The sequence below is a fragment of the Pygocentrus nattereri genome, chromosome 19 (assembly GCF_015220715.1).
Source record: "Pygocentrus nattereri isolate fPygNat1 chromosome 19, fPygNat1.pri, whole genome shotgun sequence".
Classification (NCBI taxonomy): domain Eukaryota; kingdom Metazoa; phylum Chordata; class Actinopteri; order Characiformes; family Serrasalmidae; genus Pygocentrus; species Pygocentrus nattereri.
This window is the reverse complement of record NC_051229.1, coordinates 11,012,075-11,033,466: the sequence shown is the minus strand read 5'-3', so window position 1 is coordinate 11,033,466 and position 21,392 is coordinate 11,012,075. Positions and strand designations below refer to the sequence as shown.

General features: G+C 37.0%; 1 protein-coding gene across 1 annotated transcript; it reads left to right on the top strand.

Annotated features, from left to right (window-relative positions):
- The first annotated feature begins 3,219 nt into the window (after nt 1-3,219).
- Nucleotides 3,220-14,766, top strand: gpr35b (G-protein coupled receptor 35 b). Its single transcript, XM_017707372.2, has 2 exons — nt 3,220-3,356; nt 12,090-14,766. Exon 2 carries the CDS (start codon nt 12,093-12,095, stop codon nt 12,972-12,974), a length of 882 nt encoding a protein of 293 aa, XP_017562861.1. The 5' UTR covers nt 3,220-3,356; nt 12,090-12,092; the 3' UTR covers nt 12,975-14,766.
- Nucleotides 14,767-21,392: the final 6,626 nt, after the last annotated feature.

The following is a 21,392-nucleotide window of genomic DNA, read 5'->3' as shown; positions in this document are numbered from 1 at the left end:
GGTTTTTATAATCGTATCATTATAATCAGTACAATTTACTTTAGACTGAGTGCATGTTTTCAAATACTTGCCAAAACCAATTCAAACACATGCCTGTTGTTGTCTTCAGCTGTAAAAAAAAGCGCTGGCTACACAGGTACACAGAGTAGAACAGGACCTGGAGTGACCATTAACTTTTACTATCAAATTAAACAAGTATAATAAGGTAAGGCTATTAGAGATGCACCAAAATGAAAATTCTTGACTGAAACTGAAATATAGCATTTATTTATGCTTTTAATTAACATAATAATGCTGCCAATGCTTCAAGGGCCATAAGCACTTTGTTGGGAAAGAGAACTGACAGAACTAGAGGACTAATTTGCTATATTTTATTTGCTAAGTAACATTAAATAATAAAATAATAGTAAAAATGTGGATTATGAGGCATCTAAAGCTGAATTCCAGAGTGTCTCCACCTCAACGAAAACACCTAGTTTTTAATATACAAAGCAAGTGAACTTGGATTTGGAACTCTCGTCTAGCAGCCTGAAGGCTCTCCAGCAGGTCTTTATCGTGTTCACCTCATAAGAATCTAACGAATGTACCTGTTTGCATTAACAGTGTTCAAAACCAGTAATAAAAACCTTCATTACCAAACAATATTGAGTTACTCAGTAGTATTTGTCTTTTGGTAGAAAATTTGTGCATTCCCAAGACGTATAATTCAATTAGCTACTGTGCAGTTTATGCAGTTGTTGTTTTTAGCTTCCCTATAATAATTCTAAATTAATCTTATGATGCTGCTTAGTGCTGTAGAAGATCTGATGATGTCCATGATATTCTCAGAAAAGAGTACAGAGACATAATCCATCACAATAATCACAATATGCCATCTTATATAATATATACCACCCCTAGGTTGAACTGTGGAGGGGATTTGGAGCTGGCCTGTTGCTTAGCAATGTTGCTTTAGCAAAAAAAAAAAAAAGATGTAATAAATTATACCACCAAAAGAGGGAGCTTTTCTCTTACTGACTGCCAGTTCATACAGAATTTAATGGGGTTAGTAGTTCAGTTCCAGCTGAATTTAAGCATTAAGGTTATGATACAGTATAAATGTGCCTTTAAGCAGCTGTTCAAAATGCAAACATACTTACCTTGAACACCTCAAACTACTGTAATTATATTTAAACAGGCATGCTGTACCATCACAAGTCACAAGAAATGGTCACAATTATAATGCAACATCATAACAGTGTTGTCTTCTTCAATAATTTCATTAACATCAGTTTGTATTTAAAAGTGCTCATCGCCTTCAGCAATAGAAAACATTCAATATCACTGTATTATTAAAACAATATACTTCTGTCTAACAGGCTTTTTCCTCATATGGCAGTTTATGAACAATTTAGAGATAAGAACAAGAATAAAGATGAAAATAATGAATTGATCTATCTAGAACCCTATATATGAGAGGCTGTATAAACAAATGACTCATGTACTGTAGGCATCTTGGTTAACTTGAATATACTTGAAAATGTGTTTAGCTTCTTGTGTCTCTTGAGTCTATTATAATGAAGCGTCTGACTGACTTTCTGCATGTTACACTTTCCCTTTATTCTAGTATCAGACTTCCTTTTCCTCACAGCCATTTACACATACAGATTAGTGCAGCTGTGAGACAGAGGACTGTTTGACAGAGGGGAACGTGTGGTGACAGGGCCAAAATGACACTTCACCAACTTCCACAAACCAAATTCTTTTAGAAAGTTGAACCTAACTGGACATTTTAACGTGTAGTTGGCACTATCAACCAGACCACAGAGTGGACAACAGAGCTTAAAATCATTAAACATTAACAACAGTGCTTTTGAGCTCTGTTGTCCAGTCTGTGGCCTGGTTGATACTGCCATTGACTGGGCAGTAGAGCTCATACCACTCTTAAGTGTTCTAACAAGCTGGCAACCCTAGTTAGACATTTTGAAGGTGTCAAGCAGACTCAGAATTGCAGCTTTTGCAATAAAAACTGTTAGACTTACTAAACTAGGAATCCAGCCTCAAGGTCCACGTATCACAAGAAAGCATAAGGGCTCAAAAAAAAATGCTTACAAAAATCAATTTGTTGAGAAATTTGAGTGCAATGAGCACAAAGATGTAATCACCAGCCCATGGATATCGAACTCCCCCTCGGAACTGAACCACCAAAAGATGCTTCCACAGCTCAGTGGTTGAGAAACCCTGTATTAATGCTAAACCAGCTAGCTAGCTACGACTTATAAAATACTTTGATGAAAAACATCATGAAGCTTGTTCATGCTTGTCTGGTGCTGGTTTAACTGGTCACCCAGCATGGTAAGGGGCTGTGCTCAGAGTTTGTAGGTCAGTGGGACAGCTGACCTTGAAGAGGGGGCTATGTGATGTTCTTTGCTGGGTAGTGGGTTAGTCAGTGTGGTGTCAGTATCTACCATGTAGGGGAAGTGCATTGGCAGAGGTGACCTGCCTGCTATCTTGCTTTCAACAGCACTTAGTGGAAGTTCTCACTTGCTGCCTATGCAATAAAAGGACAAAGCTTGGAAGTTAACACTTCACCTTCTTATGATGCGGCAATATCCTGGTTTTGCTGGTGACCTAAATATTAACTTCCATTGTTTTTTTTTCTAGCAGGGTAGGGTACAACATTAGTGTTTTTAAGTCTTGAACATTAGAAAAGTGGTCTGCTACAGCTAAGTAGCATGAGAGATGCTGACTGCATTTCCCATGGGTCTCTTGCCATCATCGCCTGCACCTATGAAAATACTCAGTTAGCTATGACCCTGTGTTTCACTTCGCCATTCAGTCTCATACAAATTGCATTACACTGCAATACACATCCTCCCCTGGCAAAGTGAAGTCAGTTATAGTGTTTAAGTATAAATGCCACGTTTTGAACCAGATTCTAACAATAAAGGGATTTGAGCAGACATGTCATGATTGGTTTGGTCATTGTGGGGGTTTTAATGTGCACAAAAAGTGAGACAGATTGATCTTTTTTGACCTTTTGAAGGTTCCCTAAACCTGTGGGGGGATTCTGTAAGCAACTGTCAAAACCTGTGAGTCACAGAGCCCGTCGAATGTTGGTGAAAATAAATACGCAAAAGAAATTTACTGGAACACAATTGCGTCTAGTACGTGACTAAGGGCAAGGAACACTGATATGTCATTACCACAGGAAAAAAAACCCACACATACTGAGGCAGCAGACCAGTGAGTATGCTTCCGTCAGCTTTGAGTAAAGAGTCACGTGGGCTGCACTTCTTAGTGTATTGCACCTATGAGCCTGTAATACGTTGAAACGTTTCTAAAGCTCTTATAAGGGCAGTCAGCTGTGAGCAAAGGTAAGACAAATTATTTGGATTCATATTTCAACTTAAAAAAAATTTCAGTTGTTGGATTGTTATGGACAGACATACATTCTTGAGTTGAGTTAAAAGAGTATGTTAGGATTTTCCACTCTATCAATCTCTATCTGCTGCATTTGTACTGTATTGTTAATGACCACAGGCAGTAAATTCAACATACTTACCTGGACATGCACAAACCCACAAAGCAAAAGGTGATAGCATTTCTAAGCATTTTTTGAGTTTGTTTGTGTGCGACATGCTGATTGTGTGTTATGTCAAGTAACACATGGCTATCCTTGGATAATTATGTGATTAAGGCCTTCTGTGCAAGATTTAAATCAAACTACATGCATTCATGTCTTTTATGACAGTAAGTTAGTGGTGAATTGGCCTATGCTGCATAAAATGGGATTTTGTCAAGTGAAATTATCTTAAATCTGCTCAATATATCTGAGATTTCTCATTTTGAGATGGTTGTGCACTTATTATAAGATTTTCTACCTTAATTCTAGACATTTTACATTTGTTTTAGGTAATTTTATCAAGTAAAATGATCTCACTGTACTGGCAGATAATTTGGCTGGTTTCAAGCAATTTTTTTAAAACAAGCCAAATTATCTGCCAATATAGTGAGATAATTTTATGTAATAAAATTATTTAAAACTAGTAAAAATGTCGAGTAATAAAGTAAATTATCTTACATAAAGCTAACAACACTGTTAACGATAGGAGAAATATTAGATTTACTGACTATTTATAAGATAATATTACTTGACAAGATGTTTTTTGCAGTGTGCATTTACTTTTAAAATAAATCAAGCACTGACTAAGTGCTTTTTCAATGTTACATGGTAAACAATAATTTACTGATGCTGCACAATGGGAAGCTGGAAACTTTGAATTGGAAATTTCCACCTCCCATTGTCATGAATGTAGCTTATGTTCATGAATGTAATGCAAGTTAGCATGGCTCAGAAAACTTCAGCTTGTGCTGCATTTGCATAGAATGCATTACATGTGGTGAGCATATATAGGGAAGATTGAAAGCGAAATAAGGAAATACGATACAAACATTTGTTGCATTGCATTTTAAAGAGAAACAAGTTAGTATAATTTAGACTTGATGTTGATGGTTTCTAAGAGGTCACATGTTACTGAATAAAACTGTTCACCTGTGTTTTTTTCAGTTTTCTACACAAGTTACACAGTTGCATTCACCTGTAAGCAGAATATAACATCTATGTAATGATACTGTTTCTCATGTGAATACAATAGCATTGAAAGTTAAATTATTCAGTTGTTTCCCACGTAACATTGAAAAAGTGCTGAGCTTCCAATTCATTGTGTAACAGTAATTTGATCACCACTTTTGAAATCTGAGGCTTTTTACATGCTATAACTTTCCCAATTCTGGAATCATCTGGAGCTTCATCATCCTGGACACATCTAAGATTTCTTCATTTTTTGCAGCTTCTTAATAATCAGTTGGAACCTATGAAGTTTTCAATCTTCCACAGGGGTCTGCCATAAAATTTGGTTTATATTACTGAAAATAGTGATTCCAAACTTTTCAATGGTGGAGATATAATCAACTTCATGTCTAACATCTGTTAGTGTTAGTAAAATCTGTGCTGCTGCTGTTTCATGTGCACTTACTTTGAGGCCTTCAGTCAGCAGGTTCTTCACCTACTGTCCCACATAAGACAAGATTTTTCTGGCTTTTTTTAGCTTGTTCCTCTGAAACGGGGTGGAAATAACACCATTTTAAATCCAGTGTTATATAGAGAGAGAATAGAAAGAGAAACCTATGCTATCCTGATACTTGTTGCTTGGTATAATGCTACACATCACCAGGGACCAAAAAGAACCCTAATAGATATTGCTGAGGTTGTACCAACTTTAATAAACTGAGCTACATTATGTAATGAGTGACTTACAGACAGTAGAGATAAATGAGTTTCTCAACTGCAGCCTTTGAGGCCCACATACTCTCCATAGTTTCATGTTTTCTGCACATAATTTTGAGCTACACTGTGTAAGCGATGGCGAAAAATAAGCAATATAATAATACAAATGTAGATTTACATTAAAGATATATATAATTTGATATTTCACTAGATGAGCTGTATGTAAACAGCTTTCCACAATGAGCAGATGACAATTTTCTCCACATGAAAACTGTGTTTACAAACATAGTTTTTTATCTCACATGAACTATCAGCTACACTGCTCTCATGGCTTCTGCTGGCACTGCTCCATTTCATCTGTATCTGTAAGCTTTTAGAGAACAAGTACAGATACAGATGAAATGAGTGAGTATCCAGTATCCGTATCCATATTCATTGAGCATAAATTAGCCTTTAGGAAATACCAGATTAAACACTGTCTTACTAAAACGAACTGGTACAGTTTTTTATTTCCTTCATCAAATTGAGAAAAATATGACATTGCAGTTCACAATTTTATTTTTGTCAAGTTTCTCTTCTCTTATCTTTCCTCTCAGCAACGACGGCAGCAACCACTACTTTTTAAACGACATAACAAGGTCGACACTGTAAATCGTTAGTAAATCTGCCCCTTAATCTCAGCCCATTATAGACTGAAGACTGGATTGTATATTTGACATTACAGCATCAGACACCACAGGATTTTACTGGCATTGCCAATTGTTTGGGTTCAGTCTCTTCTGTTCATATTTAACGCTGCTTAAAATTAATTGCTTTCACTGTTGACTGGATGTGAAATGTCAACTTATTTTTATTTTATGTCACCTAAATTATTTCCATAGATAAATACCTTCATCTCCAGCCACAGCATCTTTAGCTATACCACTGCACAGGCAAGCATTTGCTTGTAATACTTTTTAAAACTTTTTAGGTGTATGTACATTGCATATGTACAAACTTCAGCACATGCGAGCTTATTGTGTCTTAATGTGTCTCGTGTCTTTTGAGTTGATTTTTATTTAGGCTGAACTGTGTGAGAACAGATTTTTACCCAAGTATGAGATTTTTTCATTGATGTGTGCAACTGGCCTTCATTGCTATAGGACACAAAGCAGTCAGAAGAAGCCTAACTAGCCTAACTGCTAAATAATAAACCTCTATAGCTGTGAAGTCCCATGGTTTAGTTATGAACTGCTGGCTTACCTTAAGACTCAGACATATTTTGCCCTTGCTGTGGTCAATGAATGTAAATCTCATGGGTCAAAAAGTTTGTTTTGCACTGTGCTGCAACACCATCAAATTAAAGCTGTGTTTGATTTCACTCTCTAGCATTTAAACTGGCTACAGATTCTAAGCAAAACAATCAGCGGCTAAATCAACCTGATATACAACCAAAAAATCTCCTGAATGGAGCATTTCATTTGATTAGGTGTGCTGGAAGGTGGGCTGTTTAAAATGGCAGTGCAGTGGAAAGCAGCCTGCACACTTGCACAGCTAGTGATGAACATTCTGGCTCTTTTCAATGAGCCAGACAAATCAGCTTACCTCACCAATAAGTACCGACTCTTTCTGCATCAACAATCTGCATTGCTGATGATGTTTTAAGTCCAAATTTAGCCATTGCATTATGTTATAAAGCACTATTTCAAAACATGTAAAACTATGAAGAGGTTACAATATAAAACAGCTGTTCAACATACAGGCATACAGGCCAAACTTACAAGAACTGCTGGTATACAGACTTACTTTGTGTTAACTAAGTAAAAAACAATAATGACTTTGGCTGATAGGAGAAAATTCATAGTACACTTGTGCTCATAAAGTTCATATTAAGCTTGTGCACCTGTTTATTTCCAATAAAGATCAACTGTGCTCCTTGGCAAAAAGCATGAAGTAGTATCCTGCTGTGTTAAATGGTCACTTATAGTGCACATTTGAGGCTAGTTCATGCCGGCTTTGGTCATTTTAGTGTGTAATCCTGTAAGTGAGACCTGAGTAAGAGTTTTCTTTGTAAACTTGTTTTTCTCATCTAGCCTCACATCTATTCTCATCATACACTTGCCTGTGAATGTTACCACATTGTTTCAGTTTGCATGTATGCCATCAGTTTCAGATGATGTGGTTGATTAAAGAAAGTAATTCTCCTTTTCAGCCATGTTGCACACTTCTGATAGGTCTGTTGAACACTGTGGTTTTCTACTGTGGGGTATGCTTTCTGCTGCTGCATGCATGTTATCATGTATCTACCACATATCTGAGTGACCCAATCAGGCAGTCACAGTCGTGCTCATTTGAAAACAGCTGGATGAATGATGGCCGACTTCAAACATGGCGTTCTATTAGACATGTGAAGGATGAAAAATGTCACAGCACAACATGACAGATTCAAAATAAATATTTTTATTAGGAATGATTTACTGAGGGGTGACCAGGGAAAAAATATGAAGGGTCAGATTCATAAAATACTATGGTAACAGCACTACGCCAAGCACAATGTGTGGCACAGTAACAGCAAGCTAATCATAAAGTCATTGTGGTGGTGATGAGTGCACCAGTGTCCTTTTTAATACTGATGTATTCTCATGCGGGTCCTGGGCAAGAGCCAATAAAAATAGACATGTAAACGAGGTCATACACATTAATGACCCACACCAAGTAAAGCTCTGGCTTACTGCCAAAATGGGCCGAATGAAAGAAATGCAAACAAAGAAAGTAAAACAAAACTCAGTAACAGAGCTATGAATTTTAGGCTTAGAGTTGCTTGCAAATAATAGTAAATGGTTCCATTAAGCTCCTTTTACCTTTAAATCAATGAATATTTTTTAAATCAGAAAATGTTATTCACATTATATTTAGGAAGTAAGATTTCACTCATTACAAAGATTGAAAGTTTTTACATATAATGAAAAGTTAAACTAACACACTTCTGAACTTCTGATTACTCTCAAACCATTTAGCTTTTAGTCCTATCTATCTTTATCTCAGGAATTAAATTTATGCGAGGGAAAGTCAAAATTCCACTAGTCATTTTTAAATTTCAACAAAAATTTAGTTTTTACTTACAAGAAATTAATTTTTCGTTAGTACAAATTTGACTAGTAACTAAATGTACTTTATAAAATTGTATGTATTTGTAAAATCCATAAAAGAGCTTATGTTAAAATCAATTTTTAAATCATCCATCCACCTGTTTTTAAGACTCAAGAGGAAATCCCATTGAAACATTGAATTTGATGCGGGAAGAAAAGGCCAATAGTGTGTAGTATAGTGCCAATTAAATCTGCAAAATCTGAAAGTCTGCTCAAATGAGTCTTCTTCATCCTTGTGTAGTCCTACAGCAGCAGTTACACAATTCACTGAGACATAAAAATGACTCTGTGTGTTACGAAATGCTACCAGGATAAAAGATAAAAGTATGTAAATGCCTCACAATATGCAAGAAATCCTTGTATATGAATATGTTGTTATGGTATTTGCTCTTAACATCATAGTAAATCTAGTTGTGCGTTTAATAAATCTGGCCCAAAGTGTCTTAATAAGGTCTTAATCACCACAAGCCTCCAGAACAATTCTATTGCACCTTGGTATGTATTCTACACATCTCTGGAACTATTGTAGGTAGGATGGAACAACAATGTTCTGAAAGATATTTCTTCAGTTGATGTTTTGATGATGATGGTAGGGGGTTAAGTATTCAGGCCTGTACTGTTCTCTACGTGTACACCATGCACAAAGCAACACAACATGCAACAGATCAAATAAGCTTTTCAACAAGGCAGAGACTACAAAGAAAACAGCAAACCCTTTTCAAAACAAACACTATCAGAAATACTAAACTACCTCCTTCATTATGTGATCTAGACTGTCAAAAACCTCCAGCGTCCATTTATATTAGATCTGTTTATCTAACCACCTCACAATGAGTGGTTGGCATTAGTAGGCTGGCTGGGTATCAGTCACTATGCTGCCTTAATCTAACATACTAAATTATATGGGACGTTTAAAACTGAGCCTATGACTGAATTTTTCAGCATTAAATACATAAATCATTAAATAATCCTAATTATATTGAGTAGACTACATCTCTAAATGAATGCCACCAAGTTGTGAAGAAAAAGAGAAAAACAAGCATTTTTATTCTTGATTGTGGAGTTTCTTTGCTGCCTTCACATTCCAAACCCGCAGCCATGTCCCATGGACACTGAGTGGTCAGTCCCTGCTGCAGCACTGTGAATTTTCATTGGCTGATTTGGCTGTAGGTTGAACTAGATGTGTGTTCAACAGACACTTTGCTTCATGCACAAACTTTAGAACAGAGTAAAACAATTATACATGCTTTTCCTATGAAGACAGACACATATTTTTTCCAGATATGAGCCTGAATGCTGTACTAGTGGAAAGGGTGTCTGGTGCGTTCTGTCTCAGTTTCATGCCTGATTTTGTAGTTAATTTGTCTGGAAGAATCTGCACTTGTTATGGTTATCCACTGATTTATCAAGATTTTTCCATCAAGTTGTAGCACACCTGCTTGTAGAGTGCCTGACTGACACATCAGACCTTCACATTCTTATTAACCATTCAGTTGGACCGGTTGGTTGTATTTAAGTGATAATTTCACACAAGTACATAGCAGCATCAAACAAACACTGTAAGAGCTGTTAAAGCAATTTTACTGCAAACTGCTCATGAGTCAAAAGATAAATGAGGTACAAAAAAAGTGTTGCCTTGATCTTTGAGGTTCAGCATGTTTGTCCTAACATGTCACCAACAGTTGCTATTGCCAAGCCCATTGCTAGACATCTTCCTGTATACTAAACATAGTAACAAGTCTATGATAGTATTTCTCACTTTGGTGGCCTTAATAGACTGCATGAGTACAAATGGGGTCTGACAAGTGGTGGGAGACCAATGTCAAGAGGCTAAAGCCTTCATACAGCAATATAAACTTTAGTGAACAAAGTATCTCTACAATTAGATTCCTCATAATTATACAGTATCTCATGCTTCATCCGACAACATCGACATACACACACACACACGCACACGCACACACACACACGACCCCAGTCAAAAGTTGGGATGCTGTGCAAAATGTAATTGAAAACAAAATGCAACGATGAGCAAATCACTTAAACCCTATGTTTATTTGAAAGTAGCACATAGACAACATATCAAATGTTGCAACTGGGAAATTTAACTTTTTTTTTTTTTTTTTAATTATGCACATTTTGGGTATAAACCCAAGAGGGGCTGTCTATTTCCAAAGCAAAGATGAGGAGGGGTTCACCACTCTGTGAAAGACTGTGTGGGCAAACAATTTAAGAATAACATTTCTCAATGTAAAATATCAAAGAACTTGGGGATTTCCTCATCTACAGCACATAATAACATTCAAAGATTTAAACAATCCAGAGAAATCACTGTTTGCAAGGGACAAGGCCAAAATGCAGTATTGGCTAGACAAGATACTTGGGCCCTCAAATGGCACTGCATTAGAAACAGATATGATTCTGTAGTGGAAATCACTCCAAGGGCTCAGGAACACTGCTGAAAACCATTGTCTGTGAACACAGTTCATCACTGTATCCTTAAATGCAAGGTAAAACTCTACTACGCAAAGAAGAAATCATACATAAACAGGACCCAGAAACACTGCTGCCTTTTCTGGGCCTGAGCTGGACTGGAGATGGACTGAGGGGAAGTGGAAAAGTGTTCTGTGGTCTGACGAATTGAAATTTTAAATGTTTTTTGCAAATTATGGACACTATCCTCCAGGCTAAAGACCATCAGGCTTGTTATCAGCACACAGTTCAAAAGACAGCATATGTGATGGTATGGGGGGGGGCATTAGTGCACATGGAATGGGTCACTGGCATATTGTGAAGGCATTATTAAAGCTGAATGATATATATATATATATATATATATATATATATATTTTGTCAACGTGCTGCCATTTAGATGACGTCTTTTTCAGGAAAGGCTCTGCTTATTTCAGCAAGACACTTATGCATGTATTGCAACAGCATGGCTCTATAGTAGAAAAGTTAGGGTGCTAAACTGGCCTGCTGCAGATCAGACCTGTCACCCACTGAAAGCATATGGCACATTATGAAATGAGAAATATGACAAAAGAGACCCTGAACTGTTGAGCAGCTGAAATTCTATATCAAGTTAGATTGGGAAACATATAATTTTCAAAACTACAGCACTTGGTGTCTTCAGTTCCCAAACACTTGTTTTGAGTGTTGTGAAAACAAGAAGTGTTGCAGCACTGTGGTAAACAACTTCTTTGGATCGTGTTGCTGCCATCTGCCATCAAAATGGGCATATATATATATATTTCAAGAAACACAAACATTTCTCAGTTTTAGCATTTGATATGTTGTCTTTGTACTATTTTCAAATAAATATATATAAATATATGGTTTAAATGATTTGCACATCATTGCATTTTGTTTTCATTTACATTTTACACAGTGTCCCAGTTTCTTTTTTTTAAATAGGTTTATATATATATATATATATATATATATATATATATATATATATACACATACATACACACATACACACACACACACACACTTTTCTTGACAAATTTTATTTCCTGATTTTCTGAAAGTGAGATTTTCTGAAAGTGAGACTTTCTTCTACTGCATATTTCAAGAAATGACTCTGCTTAAAGAAGTCTTTTCTGCTGATGTCATTTCAAAATGAGTTTTTTTTACTGCTGCTGTTTCTGCTAACTCTGCTCTCTGCTCTGGTTGCTGTGTCTCAGGTCATGGAGTTTAACTGCAGCGTGGTGAACGAGACTGACCTCTATCTCTTCGAGCAGGTGGTCTACACACCTGTGTTTGCCGTGGGCCTGCCCCTCAACATCTCGGCCCTCTGCTTCTTCTTTCGGCTCCGCCACTGGACAAGCACTCACGTCTACATGTTCAACCTAATGCTTGCTGACTTCTTACTCATCCTCTTCCTGCCCTTCCGGATATTTGACGCCTTCTTCCCCAAATGCCCTTCAGAATTCTGCACGTTCCTCACATGCGTGCATTACAGCAACATGTATGTTAGCATCTTTACCATCACTGCGATTAGCGGCCACCGCTTCATAGCCATCAAGTTCCCTTTGCTGAACAAAGCTTTAATGGCCAGGAAAAAGACTATAGCAAAAATTGTGTGCGTTCTCATCTGGATGACGGTGATGTCAATCTGCACATTTTTCCTTGACAACTTGCGTAAAGACAAGTTGTATTCATGCTATGTGCGCAAAGTGAAACTGCAGCTATCTTTCTTGCTGGTTCTAGAGATTGTTGGCTTTCTTTTGCCGATAGCCATCATCACAATTTGTTCCACACAAGCAATCAGTACGATTCTGAAATCAACAGAGGCAGAGGATAGGCTCCAGCGTTTTGAGAAGAAAGATGTTACAGAAAGGAAAAGGATAGTGGCCATAATCACAGCAAACATGATTGTTTTCATAGTTTGCTTTACTCCCATCCATATTGGTTATCTGGTTAGGTATCTTTCTCCAATTAAGCTCGGAAAGGCTAACTTTAGATCTGACTTTTATGAAGTCTCTGCATGGATAGCAACAACCAACTGTTGCTTGGATTCTGTGGGGTATTACTTGTTGTTAAAAAATGTTTTCAGAGCAAAGAGTTAGCCTGGCTTACTCAACAATGTATAATACAGCTGTACTAGCATGAATCAGGAATGAAAATTGGCATTAAATTTTGTTTGGGCATATCTATCAATAGATATGCCCACCACATGGAAAAGAAAGCATGGTGGTGGCAGTTTACACAGTTTACAAGAGGGAAAATAGGTATTTACCAGTTCCTCTTGAATGCAGCATAGGACAAATCAAATGGATAGATATTATGATGCTGTAGCTTAAAATCACAGGAGACCCTTCTGGATCTTATTGGAACATTACGACTCTCCTCTCTCCTCTCATTATCCTTAACACCCGTTGAATTGAGTTCTGTTTTTGTATCATTTTAACTGTGTTTCCAAGTGTGCCTTATTAGTTCTTCTGATTTTTGACTTCGTTAATGACTGGTTGATGCATTTGCCTGCATTTTGCTTATTTTGTGATTCTAGCCTCTCAAAATTAATGCAGTATTTATTATAATACTACAAAAAAATAACAAAGACAGTACATTTTAGTTAATTAGTTAATTAGAACGTACGTTTTATTACAAATGAAATAATAATGAACAAGATAATATAACTGTGTTAAATTTGAGGACAAATGAACTGACTATTCCACTGAATGGACAGCTGAAAGAATCAGCTCTTATTTGTAAGCTGAGCCAGTTGACCTGATAGATCTTATGTAGTTTAAAACACACAGAAGGTTGTTCTGAAAAGAGCCAGAGTGCCCATCACTATTCACTGGCCACTTTATTTAGGCAGGACTATATCAGGTATTTCCTTACCTTGATTATAGGTAATAAAGAGCTGGGTGACAAAGTAAAGGAAAAAACAACTTAAAGTGTCTTAGGAAGAGGCTGGGCCACCATGAACACGATGAACACCATGTCACTTAGCATAGATTCCAAAATCTCCCATAGGTGTGCAATCAGGTCGAGATCTGGGGACTGCGAGGGCCATAGCATATGATTGACATCATTTGCAAACCTTTCAGTGACCCCTTATGCCCTGCGGAAGTTAGCATTGTCATCCTGGAAGAGACTAAGACAGAAATGTTTCATCATAGAAAAAAGACAATGAGTTAGAATACCTGCCTATTTGCAGTGACTCCTCTAGCCAACAAAATGCCCCACAGCATAACAGAGCTACCGGGCCTTCCTCCAGCTGTCGGGGTCAAGCATTCAAGCATGTATCCTTCTGTTTTGGAGTATGCCACATAACATCTAATATCTTTCCCACATATCTAAATGCACATATCATTTTAGTCACTGTTTCTATTGACACACAAGCCAGTTGAGCAGTGTTTATGACGAAAGGCTGTTCCTCTTGCCATGTTGATGAAAAACTGAGGTCAACTGGACCCACTCAGCATTTTAATACATGACAGAGCATTGTAGGACGTTAATTGCTTAAGTGTATCATGCAGTCTGCATCTGTACTCCTGTTGTTTCCTTTAATATGTCACCCCCTCTGTAGTTTGGCTGTGTACCAAACCATTACATAGCTATGAGCACCTAACTATACGTAAGGTGACAAAGCGAGGAGCTAAGTACTCAAAGATGGCCATATTAGCTGATCTTTTGGTGGCCATGATGGTCATAGCTTCTTTGCATGTGCACGTTAATGAGGCTGCATGAATACTAGGTAAGAATGAATGTATCCCTTGTGGTTTGTTATGGTTTATACATAAACTTTATCAAATTTACAGTTCTATGCAAGTTTGAATGTCTTGTGTCGAATTACTTTCATTTAAAATCATTTCTAAAGATTTTTTTCTGCACATTTTAATGCACAATTATTGTTTACTTACTGACTTCAACATACTGTGAAAAAAATTTTTTGCCTTAGCAAAAGTTTTGGCATATTTAATTTAATGTAATTTAATTTAATTTATTATTTAATTTAAAAAATGCCCGTTTAGATTTGTTCTCCACAGAGAATGTGTTAACTCAGGAGTTCCCAACCTTTTACAATGTGTGGCCGACACAACTGACCGCAACAGCTTTCACGGCCCAAAAAAGAAATTAAATTGCATTGAATGTAGCCTCCCCGCGACCCTGATGGAGAAGCGGCTTAGAGAATGGATGGATGGATGGATGAATGTAGCTTATGCAGTTTCACCCATTCTATGCAACATAACATGCAACATAACCAACCCCCAACCCATCACCCCCCCACTCCGCCAACAATCCTTAAAATAGCTGTTTGTAGTCATTTACTTGCTATGTATTTAAGTTTTTTTTTATTAAAAACTATTATCATAATAAAAATAATATTTGTCATATTTTAAATTATTGCTGTACATATTGTAATGAAGTTTTGTGGTTAAAATCTTAATGATAAAAATGCACCATCAGCCCACAAGCAGTACCGTGGTAAAGGAGTTGATACTCCTGTTGCGAAACTGGGAAAGGGTCTTGGGTCTGATTGAGAGCGAGTCTTGCTAACGTCATTAGGATGCACACAATGGACACTGTCTTTGTTGACGGAATCTCATCCAATGCTGTTTCTGAACCTGTTCAAGTCTCCATTACATTATTTTTGATTTGCAACAATGAATCAACAATTGTATGTTTAGATTACTGTCTAATTTGCATAAAGCTATACTTGCTTTGATAAAGACTGACAGAGAAGTCAGCTGTGGGTGCTCTCATTCCCACCTCTCTCTTTTTAGCCTTCTGCCTCTTCATAAGCTTTTACTTAGTTATACCTTTGCATATGAGGTTGTGTGTTTGTGCAAATGTATTGACTTGTTGAGTCATTTGTCTATTTACAACATTTGTCTCTAATTTTATCCATTCTTTTAATTGTTTTTCTTTTTCATGCACGTGTAATTCTGAAAATTATTTTTGTTATTAAATTTTTTCTAATCTTGTATTCAATGTGTTGTCTTCTCTTTCCAGTTTTGGGGTTTATTGCTTTACAGAAATCATCAGCCTGTAGGTTGAAAACCACTGTGTTAACTTATTATCAACAAGTTTATTTACAATCATTAAAACATGTCATGTCAATGGTGTTTTTACACATGGCTGTATGTCCAGTACCCTTAGCAGGGGACATTCTTTTGACTTCTCTGTAAGTGATGTTTGTATGAGACATCTGGATACTTTATAAGCTGTGGTGTGTGAGCTTTACCACGGTACTGCGTAATAGGTAACTTTTTTGTAGTGTGGGGAACAGACGTCTAGTTTCAAAGAAGACCCAACATGTTTTTGTCTTATTCACTTCCACATTAACAAATTTGGGACACTGCGAAGAACGTAAATAAAAAATAGAACCATATTTTCAAACGAAATACTACAAAGACAACATATCAAATGTTGAAAATGAGATATTTTTTGTTTTTGAAAAATATATGCCCATTTTGAATTTGATGCCAACAACACGTTCCAAAAATGTTTGGACAGGGGCATATTTACCACTGTGTTTCAAAACACTGCTGTAGTTTTGAAAGTGAAATATTTTCTTTTTGTTTGTTTGATGTAGGATTTCAGCTGCTCAGCAGGTGTCTTCAGGGTCTCCTTTGACACATCTTTCATTTCATAATGAGCTAAATGTTTTCAGCAGGGGGCAAGTCTGGACTGCAGGCAGGTCAGTTTAGCCCCCAGACTCTTTTAATATGGAGTCCATTTTAATTAGCTCTGGCCAGAGAAGGTGGCAGCGTTTCAGGGTGCTGTATATCATATCCATTCATATTTTCACATTTCCATCATAATCATTTCCACTGCATGTTTTTAATGCAGTGCCACCTTAGGGCCCAAAGATCAGCAAATACTGTTTTTTGGCCTTGTCCCTTGAAAACAGAGATTTCTCCAGATTCTCTAGATCTTTTAATGTTATTATGTACCATAGATGATGAAATGCAAGTTCTTGTGCTGCTATTTTATGTTGAGAAACGTTATTCTTATTTGCCTGTGCAGTCTTTCACAGAGTGGTGAACCCCTCCTCATCTTTTCTTCTGAAAGACTCTCTATGATGCTCTGTTTATACCCAGTTATGTTACTGACCTTTTGCTAAGTAACCACCAGGTGTAACCCCCTGTCCCAACTTTCTTGGGATGTTTTGTTGGCATCAATTTCAAATATTCTAATTTCAAAAATTCTTTCTTTCCATCAAACTCACATGGAGGTTGGTTAAGATTTTACATTTACAAATATGCACGGCACACTGTAAAGTTTTTCAGAGGTGTAGCTACAGTTGCTAGGCTATGAAGAACCAACTGGGTGAATCAGTTTACTACAGTGCCACCCTGAGGCAGACCAGTGCTGCACCTCTATTTGATGAAGAATGCCAACAACAGAAGAGGTTAATTAGGTTAATTAGGGTCAGCTGGAACCCCCTAGGACTGTATTTTGCACCTCGCACATATGTAACACTCAAGCAGTGTCTGTGACTCTATACACAGCTTTCAGCACTTTTCATGGTCAGATATTACTTCATTTGTTTCTCCTGACAAAGAAAACATGCAGTTCTAGTTTACCTTGTGGCTGCCTCCTACAGTGGTGCGATGATAGTCTTGAGAGTGAGATTTTTCTGGTTTAAATATTTGGGAAACACCCCTTGGATGATATACCTCAATGGAGGGAGGAACTTTTGAAAAGCTATGGTGCTTTTGGGGTGTGTACAGGAGGGCAGGCTGTTAGGGTAGAAGGAAGCCAGATAACTGTCGCTGCTAAGAAGCCGCTTATCATGTCTGTATTTACCAGCCTCTGTATCGGTGGTTAGTGGATGGGTGCCTTTATCACCATACAGAGGATTTCCAGTTCTGTATGATGTATTTAAGCAGTGCATTCAGGGATTGCAGTGGGAGAACATGAAAATACATGTCTTGAGAGATGCAATATTGTTATTACAGAACACTGCACAACACGACAGGCAACATATTAAATGCTAGTTAAGGGCAGACTGGCCCTTTAAAAAAGTGCTTAATGTAAAAGTGACTAGCTGAAGCAATTTCATTATTTTGTTTAAACCTTTCTGTAAGCACTGGACTATAATAAGCACGATTGTGCAATTTCATTTTAATCCTATTACCTGAAGAGCTGTTCATGTGTTGTGGTACTGAGATAAAATTACAGTACATTTTGTAACATATATATTTTGATGATCGGCTTTAACATAGTCTGAAAACAGTATATAGATTGTGAAAGGAAGAGTTGCAGGAAAAAGACATTATTTAGAAATTTATCTTCCAATCTTACTGTATTGCAGTAATGAGAATTTCACCTGTGAACTTGGAAAATGTTATTAATAATGCATTAAAATCAATGAATTCATTCAAGTTTATGCTACATTGTTCAGCCAGATGTCACTGTTTGCATATCCGATAAAAAGCATTTTAGTCATTTTAATATTTTCAAGTTGGGTCTCAACATTATTTGTGAGAATAGTCCTGCAAAGAGGGTGGTTTGTGTTCAAAATGACAAAATCAACTCTTAAGAGAAAATGCCTTCTGAAGAAACACACTAAAAAGAGGAAATGGCTCATAACCACAGTTTCTCAGTCATGAAAGCTACGTCATCAGCTCTTCACAAAAGCAGCACATCTCAGCAGCTGCTTACCAAATCAGTCATGAGTTGAAACAGTTCCATCAGAGCAGAGGAAATATGAAACCACCTAAAAGCTCACTATGTCTGGACTTGAGAATACGTGGCCTCAGCTACTGAAATTATTGTACAGTAAATGTCTGTTTTTGTGGCCATTATGATTTTTTGAACTAATCTTGATGAAAATAAAATGTTCTATACAAATAATTTCCTGAATTCTGTTCTCAGGGTGCTTTCTCATCTCTCTCCATTTGAAATGGATTCATGAGGCAAAAAAATGACATTTTATGCCCTCTTGTGGTCATTTGATGGATTACAACTGAGCTCTTCCACCTTCCTTTTCCGATGCAGAGTTGGGCTTTTAAAAAATAATAATAAAAAAAAAAAACATTTATTTTACATTTATTAAAGGGGAATTCCACCAAATTTCACAAACTTTCTGCATACTTCAATGGTTGAGATGTAAACATAAAAAGTGGCTGGGAATAAAGAGTAAAAAGTCATTTGGGGTAGTTTGGTGTGAAATGGAGCATTATAGAGAAACATACAGGCTAGAGGTGGGGAAGGGAACCGGGGTCCTGATGCCTACAATGCAAATCTATAATTTTATTTGCTGTCCAAAATGACCAGTGAACCGCACTTGATAGTTGTAAAATAGTGATAAATATGTTTTCTTTGGGAACTATTTTGTCTCAAATGCTCTGTATGCACCTCTCTGCCATGAACAGTTCAAAAAATATGCTTTAGACTAAAAACGTATCTCAACACTATCGTAAAACAATGCATCAGGACCAGGCAGCGTCTTCATAACCATTTCACATAATGCATTTCTGTGATGTACCTTTTAGAGACATTAAACATTTCAGTCATTTAGTTCCTGTCACCAGCACTGTGAACCTGACACACACTTGACTTGATAGGTTTCTCAGGAATGGAGCATTTCATATTAAGCTACTCTGAATGATTTTGATGATCTTGCAAAAATGTATAATATTTTGTATATATTTCAGTGACATAGTGAAGGATTTGAGTGTATGCACATTATCAGCTATAATAATAATATTAATAATAATTCCTCAAGTACTGTGGAAATATTCTTATTTACTTTCTATTTGGGGGGGGACAAGGTTTAATTCTTTAAAAGCCAAACAGAAAATTATTCAATCAGGATTTTTGTGTTCCCTAGTTTCTAGGTGGGTACAGTCAAACTAGCTCCCATTGGTTAGGACTTCAGGAGCTGGACAGAAGTCCTAATGTGTCAGACAGTAGAGTCAACCAATCACATTTTAATTTGCAACAGGTGGAATGAATAGATACATTACTGGATATATCCTAGATACATCACTGACTACAAGTGTTAGCCTGACCAATGCAATTCAGTCATTTGTTAGAAATGGAAAACAGCAGCAGCAGCAGCTCTATGCCAAAGCTCTTTAGTGAAAGAGAAACTGCCACATACAAGGTAAAACATTTAAAATTTTAATGTCTGTTAGAAGTTTCATATAAAACATGAATCTGTTTCACACGCTTCTAATGCCAGTATGTAAACTAGAGCTGTCAAAAATATTCATGCAAATTGCAGTTATTTACTACTATGACTCCCCATTAGAGAGATCAGCATTTTAAAAAGGACTGAAGGCTGAGATCTAATAGTCATGGTTTACTAATGCTTATCATTTATTTTAATATTATCTCCATAAAACTTCCCTACATTTGGTATCAGTGCTATTGTTATACATCATCCCATACATGTACTGTCATTAAAGTTTTGATGGCTGAGACTGGATTTATATATGGAACAAAGTGTGTCTTAAAATCACTGAAATGTTAGCCTCTGATGGTTGCCATTTAACACAGGGTAATATTCTCATTTTATAGTTCTAATTGGCAACTTTGGGATAGTTCAGTGCATGGACTGCAGAGTGCAAAGTAGCCTTCCACTATCATTTAGCACTTTGGAAAATTCATACTGTCTTCATGTATGAAATGAAACGTCAGACTTCCATGGACTAATAATCTCTATAAGTGCTGGATGTATTCATAAAAGTTTGCACACACCTGCTTATCTAGCGATTCCTCTGAAATCAAGGGTGCTAATAGGGACTCTGTTCCCCCTTTGCTGCAGTAACAGCTTCTGCTCTTCTGGGAAGGCTTTATATTGCTGTGAGGATTTGATTGCATTCAACCCCAAGAGCCTTAGTGACGTCATGTCCTCATGTTGGAGGATTAGTTCTGGATCACTCCAGCTCATGCCAAAGTTACTGGATGGAGCTCTGTGACTCCAGAGAGCACAGTTCCACTGCTCCACAGCCCAATGATGGGGGGCTTTAGACCCCTATATCCAATGCTTAGCATTGGGCATAGTGACCTTAGGCTCATGCACAGCTGCAGAGAGTCCAATTCTATTGGTAATGTTTTTTTTATGGAGATTATACCAGCAATAGGTGCAACTTAAAGGTGCAGTGTGTCAGATTTAGGGGAACCAATTAGCAGAAATGGAATATAATACATAAAACAATGTTTTTTTATTGTATAATCACATGTAACTATGAACCATTGTGCTTTCATAAGCTTAGAATGAGCCCCTCCAATAAAGGCCACCACACTGTGCCGCCATATTTTTACAGTAGCCTAGAAAGTTCAAACCAAATACGGGCTCTAGAGAGTGTCTTTTGATGGCACCATTTGGAAGATGTAGAAAGAAGAAGAATCAGTGGACGCTGCAGAGGCTAGCTAATTATTTTGTGTCGTGAGAAGTTTGAGAACCCAAATTTTGACAAATAGAGGATCATGCATATTATTTAGCGCATGAAAAAGCAAGGGAGGGTGAATCCTCAGTGTCAAACAATTGAAAACATGACAGCCACCATAGTTCCTAC

Bases quoted from the DNA above. Each gene is read 5' to 3' on its own strand.
- gpr35b (XM_017707372.2), top strand. From the start codon at position 12,093: ATGGAGTTTAACTGCAGCGTGGTGAACGAGACTGACCTCTATCTCTTC.